Source organism: Taurulus bubalis, assembly GCF_910589615.1.
Source record: "Taurulus bubalis genome assembly, chromosome: 1".
NCBI classification, from domain to species: Eukaryota; Metazoa; Chordata; class Actinopteri; order Perciformes; family Cottidae; genus Taurulus; species Taurulus bubalis.
This window is the reverse complement of record NC_136589.1, coordinates 19,138,904-19,148,156: the sequence shown is the minus strand read 5'-3', so window position 1 is coordinate 19,148,156 and position 9,253 is coordinate 19,138,904. Positions and strand designations below refer to the sequence as shown.

The window sequence follows — 9,253 nt, the reverse complement described above, 5'->3', positions numbered from 1 at the left end:
TTTTCATTGAAGTAAAATTTCTGAAAGAATTATTATTTTTTTGACAATAAATAAATATTTTTCTCCTAAACATAAGTGCCACAATTATTGGCACCCCTTCATTTAATATTTTGTGCAGGCTCTCTTTGCCAAGATAACAGCTCTGAGTCTTCCTTAGCGTGATGAGGTTGGTGAACACATGGCACTGGATCTGAGACCATTCCTCCATGCAGAATCTCTCCAGATCCTTCAGATTCCGAGGTCGACGCTTGTGTACTCTCCTCTTCAGCTCATCCCACGGATGTTCTGGAGTTTAGGCCTTTGGACTGTGATGGCTATGGCAAAAACCTTTATTCTGTGGTCAGTGAACCATTTCTGTATAGATTTTGAGGTGTGCTTCGGATCATTGTCCTGCTGGAAGGTCCAACCACGGCCCATTTTAAGCTTCCTGGCAGAGGCGGTTAGGTTCTCATTTAATATCTGCTGGTATTTGATGGAGTCCATGATACCATGTATCCAAACAAGATGTCCAGGACCTTTTGGAATAAAAACAGCCCGACAACATCAAAGATCCGCCACCATACAGACCAAACAGAGTGGGTATGAGGTACTTTTCTGTATGGCTATCTTTCTGTCTACGCCAAACCCACTTTTTGATGTTTGTTGCCAAAAAGCTCTATTTTGGTCTCATCTGACCATATAACCGGTCCCATTGAAGTCCCAGTAACGTTTGGCAAACTGTAGGCACTTTAGTTTGTTGTTGAATGAGAGCAGGGGCCTTTTTCTTCTTAATTATTGCCTTGACAGTGGAAATGGGTATTTTTTAACTGTTAAGAGATTTTATATCAGGTCCGGGTGTGGCCGGAGGGGGCCTCCTCCGCTCTCCAAGACTGCTTTGACTCAACAGACTGGGGAATGTTTAAGCAGGCAGCCACAAACAAAAACCACACAGTCATTGGGGAGTACACAGACACTGTTACTTCTTACATCAGTAAGTGCATTGATGATGTGATCCACGTAAAGACCATCACCACTCAGGCTAACCAGAAGCTGTGGCTGACAGGGGAAGTCCATCGGCTGCTGAGGGCCAGAAACAAGGCTTTCAGAGTTGGGGACAAAACGGACCTGAGAACAGCGAGAGCCAACTTGTCCCACAGCCTCAGGAAAGCTAAATAAGACCACACAAATAAGATAACCCGTCACTTTCAAGACCGCAGAGACACACGCAGCCTGTGGCAGGGCATTCAAACCATCACAGACTATAAACCCGCGCCACAGACCTGCGACAGCAACATCTCTCTGCTCAACGACCTAAACAGCTTCTTTGCACGGTTTGAAGCTCAGAACAACACTCGTCCACACAAGACTCCGCCTCCTCCCCATGATCAGGTTCTGTGCCTGTCTGCTGCCAGCGTGAAAAGGACTCTCCACCATCAACACCCGCAAGGCAACAGGTCCAGACAACATCCCTGGTCGTGTGTTGCGGGACTGCGCAGAGGACGTCTTCACGGATGTCTTCAATACATCTCTGAGACAAGCTGTTGTTCCGCCATGCTTCAAGGCCACCACCATCATACCTATGCCAAAGAAACCCACTCCGTCCTGCTTTAATGACTACCGTCCAGTGGCACTAACCCCCATAATCATGAAGTGCTTTGAATGACTAGTCATGTCACACAGCAAATCCATTCTCCCCCCCCACCCTGGACCCTTTCCAGTTTGCATACCGTGCCAAACGGTCCACAGAGGATGCAATCTGCTCCGCTCTCCACCCAGCCCTCACCCACATGGACAAAAAAGACTTGTATGTGAGAATGCTGTTCATTGACTTTAGTTCAGCATTCAACACCATCATCCCACAACAACTCGTCTGCAAACTTGACCAGCTGGGGCTCAACACCTCGCTGTGTAACTGGCTGTTGGACTTCCTCAGTGAGAGGCCACAAACAGTACGTGTCGGCAACAACACCTCGAGCAGCATCACACTGAGTACAGAGGCCCCTCAGGGCTGTGTGCTCAGTCCTCTGCTCTTCACCTTGCTGACTCACGACTGCAGAACCAGCTACAGCACCAACCACATGGTCAAATTCGCAGACGACACAACACTGATAGGTCTCATCACCAAGGATGACGAGACCCTCTACAGGAAGGAGGTCAACCTTCTGACCACGTGGTGCGGAGACAACAACCTCCTGCTAAACAGCAGCAAGACCAAGGAGATTGTTGTTGACTTCCGGAAAGGCCGCACTTAACACCCACCACTGACCATCAACGGTGCGGACATTGAGCAGGTCGGCAGCACCAAATTCCTGGGGGTGGACATCAGCGAGGACCTCTCGTGGACAGCCAACGCGACATCCCTGGCAAAGAAAGCCCAGAGGCGCCTCTACTTCCTCCGCAAGCTGAGGAAAGCAGGAAGCCCCCCATCCATCATGTGCACCGTTTACCGTGGCACCATCGAGAGCATCCTGACCAACTGCATCACTGTGTGGGGCGGAAACTGCACAGACTACAACAGGAAAGCCCTGCAGCGCATAGTGAATGCAGCTGGAAGGATCATCGGTGCCTCACTCCCCCCACCCTCCCTGCAGGATATATACGACACCCGCCTCACCCGCAAGGTGACCTTGATTGTGAGCGACCCCTGCCAACTGACAACTTTTCTATGCAGATACTCACTGTATTCTCGGGTCCTTCCCATAGTGATGAATGACAAAGGGAATTTGGCTTGTGTCACCTCATATTTATACCCCAGTCGAACAGGAAGTCATAGTTGACCACGTAAGAGTTCCTAATCAAACAGGTGAACTTAAAATTGTAAAACATGATTGGAAATGTACTTTAGTTTGATTTTAATCATGAGATTTTCTCGGGGTGCCAGTAATTGTGGCACACATGTTTAAGAGAAAAATATTCATTTATTTATTGAAAAAAATTGCCTTTCAAAAGTTTTACTTCAATGAAAATGTACGATTTGTGTCAATATTATAAGTGAAAGACCAAGAGGATAAACAGCAAATAATTTTTTTCACAGCCTGTTTTGCTCATATTTACTAAGGGTGCCAATAATTCTGGAGGGCACTGTACATTGTATTTTTTAAATACTTGACTTCATCAAAATAGCTTTATTGCAAATTTAAGTTGATTTATATTTTACAGGTATGTGATACCATCCTAATGCAAGCTAAGGAGCGGTTCTCCTTCACCCAGCACCTCGTCAGTGCAACACTGCTGCATGGAGAGTTGTTCCCACAACACAGTGTGACGTTTCCTGAGTCGGTGCTTGAAAAAACAGTGGAGGCATACCCGATGTTGAACCAGGCCAAGCTCAAAACAGAATCGTCCCTCATCTATGAGAACAGTGAGTTCAAGGCTTGCAGTGGTGCAGTGCCCATGTAGCAGTTTTTCATGGAGAACAACCTTCAGAGCACCTTCACAGAGACTGTCAGTCTTCTCAGGATCCTCATCACCACACCCATGACAACAGCTGAATCCGAGAGGTGTTTCTCTTCTTTGAAGAGGATCAAGACCTTCCTGAACAAACAAGGTTCATAGGGGCGTCTTAAAATATATACTTGTTCTATTAGACTATATATATATATATATATATATATATATATATATATATATATATATATATATATATATATATATATATATATATATATATATATATATATACTGAATTGTATGAATAAGATGACCTTATTATGTCAGTGTTGGAATAAATGATAAAAATGTAACTGCAAAGTAGTAATGCGTTTTTTATACCTTTTTTGCATTGAATCATATTAGGATGTTTGTTGAAATTGATTGGCTGGCCCCACCCAAAAAAACATCCACCAGCCACCACTGGTAGTACTACTGTTTCATCATCTGTAGTACTGGTATTCATCTGTAGTACTACTGCTTCATCTGCGGTACTAGTACTTCATCTGCGGTACTAGTACTTCATCTGCGGTACTAGTACTTCCTCTACAGTACTAGTGCTTCCTCTACAGTACTGGTACCTCCTGTGTAATAGTACCTCCACATGTACTAGTACCTCTCTGTGTACTCAGGAACATCGTCTCCACGGTGAACCTCTGCTGTCCTCTGGATCTGAAGTTCATCGCCCTGCAGGCCAGGAATGCCGAGTACAACCCAAAGGTACGTCAGGCTCAGCGAGGCTCATGGATATTGTAGTGTTCCTTCTTTTATATGTTAATTGGCCTTTCAATATGCTTAGCATTCAGGTCTGGTTAGCTTAGCATTAGCTATAGCATACAGTAAACATCAGGGGAGCCCACACTTTTTTGGCTCGCGAGCTACTTTTAAAATGACCAAGTCAAAAACGGGCACACTGCCCGTAGTGATTGACAATATTAGGTTAGTTGGAGATGAGCCAGTTCTGCACAGAATCGATCGCCGGCAATCGGCGTGCAATACATGGCGGTTGGATTTTTGTCCAACTTGATCCCGATTTGCCCTGACGTCATGCACACTTGGTCAACGATAATCTCACGAGAGCGAGGCGGCCCCCGATTTCCGAGCCAGGCGCCGCAGTAGCTCTGCACCGACTGCGTGGTGCAGTGCATGATGGGAAACACTTGGCTGTTGCCACATCAGAGGGCTGATTGGCTCTTAGATCTGACAGCAAACGCGTGTTGTAGAAAATCCTTATTTTATGTGTAGTTGTAATACTTAACGCTGGATTGTTGACTATTAGTCTCATGTTTAATCTAAAAACATCTTGTCTGGTTGATAATACAAAATCTTATTTATACAAGACACATAAAACCAGTAGTAATGTATTTCACAGGCAGACATAAAAAGAACACAGGATGCAGCTACACACACTTATACATAAATATATATTTATAAACACATATGAATAAATCCAAATGTGATCTGTGTAATATTTACGTGTGTACTGACATTTAATTGTCTAAGTAAAACACTCGGTACTCGTGTGACCATATACGGCGCGATCTGCATCCATCTTTATTATTCTAATCTGAACTGTGACCTGGATGACATCATTCACAAGCGACACTTCCTTGAACCGGAAGTCAAGATACTACAATCTGTATATTAAAAGAAACCTGAAGTTCAGAACTAACCAGAAGTAATTGTTTCTGTGTTTACTTTGAAGTCCGCTGAAAACTGTCCGACTTGACCACAGTTTCTTGACTCCGCCCCCTGCAGCTCCCGCCTGCTCTCGTCTGGATTACAGGCGCAGCTCTTTCGAACGAGCCTGCTCATTTGCACACCGGAAGCTGCGTTTTGTCTAACGTTTTTGAAAGTGTGGGAAAAAAAAGTCTAATTTTGTTTTTAATGGCATGCGATCTACCTGATCGACGTATTGGGCACCCCTGGTAAACATGTACTCATGGACTGATGGTTGTTGTTGTTCAGCGTTTTGCAGCGGTCATCATGAGGATCAGAGAGCCGAGGACCACCGCGCTGATCTTCAGCTCTGGGAAGATGGTCTGTACAGGAGCCAAGAGGTCTGTCTGCTCACCTGCCTGTCTGCTCACCTGCTCACCTGTTTGTCTGTCTGCTCACCGGATCACCTGTTTTCCTGTCTGTCTGCTCACCGGATCACCTGTCTGTCTATCTGTCTGTCTGCGCAGTGAGGAGCACTCTCGACTAGCAGCCAGGAAATACGCTCGGGTTGTGCAGAAACTCGGCTTCCCCGCTCGCTTCATGGACTTTAAGATCCAGAACATGGTGGCCAGCTGTGACGTCTGCTTCCCCATCAGACTGGAGGGACTGGTTCTGACCCACCAGCAGTTCAGCAGGTCAATAAATGTAGCCTAGCTTAGCACAAATACTGGCATACCAGAGGGGGCTGGGGGGGGGACTGCTCGCCTAGTTCAGTCAAAAGAGAACAAATCAGTTTTCAACAACTACGAAGGATGTTTATCTTCTAGGTTCCATTGGTCTAGAGTTCTCTTCTAGATCCTGTTGCTCTAGAATTCCCTTTTAGGTCCCGTTGGTCTAGAGCAGGGGTGCCCAATACGTCGATCGCGGTCGACCAGTCGATCGCGAAGGTAGTGCGGGTAGATCGCATGCCATTAAAAACAAATTAGACTTTTTTTACTTTTTTTTCACACTTTCAAAAACGTTATCGACAAAACGCAGCTTCCGGTGTGCAAATGAGTAGGCTCATTCGAAAGAGCTGCGCCTGGAATCCAGACGAGAGCAGGCAGGAGCAGCAGGGGACAGGGTCAAGAAACTGGTCAAGTCGGACAGTTTTCAGCTGACTTCAAAGTAAACACAGGAAGTCACAGAAAAAATGACTTTCTGATAGTTCTGAACTTTGGGCTTCTTTTAATTTACAGATCACGTTTGGACTTATTCATATGTGTTTATAAATATATATTTATGTATAAATGTGTGTAGCTGCATCCTTTGTTCTTTTTATGTCTGCCTGTGAAATACATTACTACTGGTTTTATGTGTGTTGTATAATAAGATTTTGTATTATCAACCACACAAGATATGTTTTTAGATTAAACATGAGACTAATAGTCAACAATCCAGCGTTAAGTATTACAACTACACATAAAATAAGGATTTTCTACAACACGTGTTTGCTGTCAGATCTAAGAGCCAATCAGCCCTCTGATGTGGCAACAGCCAAGTGTTTCCCATCATGCACTGCACCACGCAGTTGGTGCAGAGCTACTGCGGCGCCTGGCTCGGAAATCGGGGGCCGCCTCGCTCTCGTGAGATTATCGTTGACCAAGTGTGCATGACGTCAGGGCAAATCGGGATCAAGTTGGACAAAAATCCAACCGCCATGTATTGCGCAGAACTGGCTCATCTCCAACTAACCTAATATTGTCAATCACCACGGGCATTTTTGACTTGGTCATTTTAAAAGTAGCTCGCGAGCCAAAAAAGTGTGGGCACCCCTGGTCTAGAGCAGTGGTTCTCAACTGGTCTGGCTCCGGGACCCACCATCACCCCTGAATGACTAGACGCGACCCAAATCGAGGAACATTCTCAACTTCTCAAATGTATTTAATGAAAAGATGGTGCAGTTTGAACCTGAGATAGTACAGGATATGTATGCCAACACAAAAACAAGTTTAGTGATAAACCAAAATCAGCAGCTGGTGGCGATGCTAGAGAGGGAACTATTACCTTTTACACTCAATTTGCTGCATTTGAATTAAAAGCCAAAAAGTGCATCTTCAGGACACGAGGTATTACAACATACATAACAATTCAGAATCTTCAGCCATTTTTAAACAGACTCAACAGCTTTCATGCACAAACTAAAAAGTCCAACAACTAAGAAGTAGTTTCAAGACTGAAATTACCTAACTTTAACTGAGGATACACACTCACTGAATCTATGACAAACACTTTACTATGGAACAAGTAACTGTCTTGAGGAGCAGCTTTTCCGCAAATTCAAAATCAATTAAACAAAAAGTTGTATATATGAATCCTTTTGAATTGCACATTAACTTTTTTTGTGATTACCTCATCAGTAGGTAAATACTGAAAAACATTGTGTTTTACAGAAAATTAAGCGGCACTCAATTCTCCTCATGACCCCGAGTTGTTTCCTGTCATGCAGGCAGCGCCATCAGTTGTGAATTTTATATTCAGTAGGCTGTTTAATTTAATTATTTAAAACCCAGAGTCTCCCCCATATCAGGATGGTTTGACCCAACCACACGCTGCTGAAAACATGGAGGGACAAGTGCAAAACAAGTTGAAACCAGAGCCGGCAAAATAAGATACTCCGCTGAATTAAAAGAAGCCCCTTCAAAATATAACCAAAGGATGAAAAAAAGCATTCTTTTTCTTTTTTTTCAGGCAAAGGCCTGTGACCCACTGAAAACGGGTTGCAACCCACCAGTTGAGAATCACTGGTCTAGAGTTCTCTTCCAGGTCCCGTTGGGCAAGAGTTCTCTTCCAGGTCCCGTTGGGCTAGAGTTCTCTTCTACGTCCTGCTGGCCTAGAGTTCTCTTCCAGGTCCCGTGGGTCTAGAGTTCTCTTCTATGTGGTTTTGCTGTCCAGATAAAAGTATTGTTGGTTTCCACAGTTATGAGCCGGAGCTGTTTCCGGGCCTCATCTACCGGATGGTGAAGCCTCGCATCGTCCTGCTCATCTTCGTGTCGGGGAAGGTGGTTCTGACCGGTAAAGAAGTGCTCGCTTTCAACACCTTTAAACCTTCATGTACTCCAGCAACAGTTAACTATTGGTGGAGTTTAAGTAATTCAGACAAAATACCTCCTCAGCAGCTGAATGCTAATGCATCCTGTCGAAGTTAAGTGAATGTAATCTTTCATTGAAAGCAGATTGTTAATATGTGATTATTATTGACTCACACACTGTTTTATGAATAATGTGTGTTAAATTCCAGGAGCCAAAGAACGAGTGGAGATCTACGAAGCGTTTGAGAACATTTACCCGATCCTGAAAGGCTTCAGGAAGCAGTGAGGCCGACCTCTGACATCACTTCCTGTTTGCTTGTTTGTTTGTAAATAGAAGATCATTTATTTTGTGTTATTTAATGAGTCAGCAGTTGGGCTGTTTCACCGTCCGGAAAGAAAATAAATGACTTATAAAATGTTTATTTTCTTCTTCTGCTCAGAAATTAGAATAATTGAAAACCCAAAACTTAAACGTAATAACTATAATAATTGATATTTGTATAGCTGTAGTTACACGTGAGCATGTTTTCCTTCATCTCTGTCAGGGAACACAAGAAATACAAATACTCTCATCAGATACTTTATTTTAATTTGCTTTGTCAAACATATCTCATAATTCTAACTAATAACAATTTTGATTTCAAATCATTTCTAATTAGTATTTTTAAATGTTGACATACTATCTCAAACTTATAATGTGTCTCAGAATATTCAGTCAAACTTTTGAGTTGTTTAATTATTTAAACGAAGCAAAGTTCAATCTTACCAACGATATTATTCATATATTTGTTTTATTTAGTCATTAATAACTTTTAGTTTTTTTAGTTTGAGTTGTCCCAAAACTTTGACAGGAAGAATCTGAATAATAAGTAATGAGATGTAAGTACATTTACTAAGTACTGTAGTACAATTTTGAGGTACTTTTGTTTAAGTAAACAAAAAAAGTGTTTACTTATATTTCCACTGAGTGTGAAGACGCTGGAGACATCTTAACGCTGATTGGCCAAGACTCGACACATCAAAGATCTTCTATTGCTAAGATCACGTCCTCAGCGTTTCTCCCGTTTTCCCCCGCGTCTCACTCTAATCTCAGAAACACAGGCCAGTTGCTCTGC

The 9,253-nt window shown here is 43.4% G+C and overlaps 1 protein-coding gene across 1 annotated transcript in view; it reads left to right on the top strand.

The window, feature by feature from the left end:
- Positions 1-8,424, top strand: part of tbpl2 (TATA box binding protein like 2) — a gene marked incomplete at both ends in the record, with an annotated part of 10,808 nt that extends 2,384 nt beyond the window's left edge. Inside the window, 5 exons of the mRNA XM_079217964.1 lie at positions 4,041-4,128; positions 5,377-5,468; positions 5,595-5,762; positions 8,027-8,121; positions 8,348-8,424. Coding sequence (XP_079074090.1) covers positions 4,041-4,128; positions 5,377-5,468; positions 5,595-5,762; positions 8,027-8,121; positions 8,348-8,424 — 520 coding nt within the window. The remainder of the gene's footprint in view (positions 1-4,040; positions 4,129-5,376; positions 5,469-5,594; positions 5,763-8,026; positions 8,122-8,347) is intronic.
- Between the last annotated feature and the right edge of the window lie 829 nt (positions 8,425-9,253).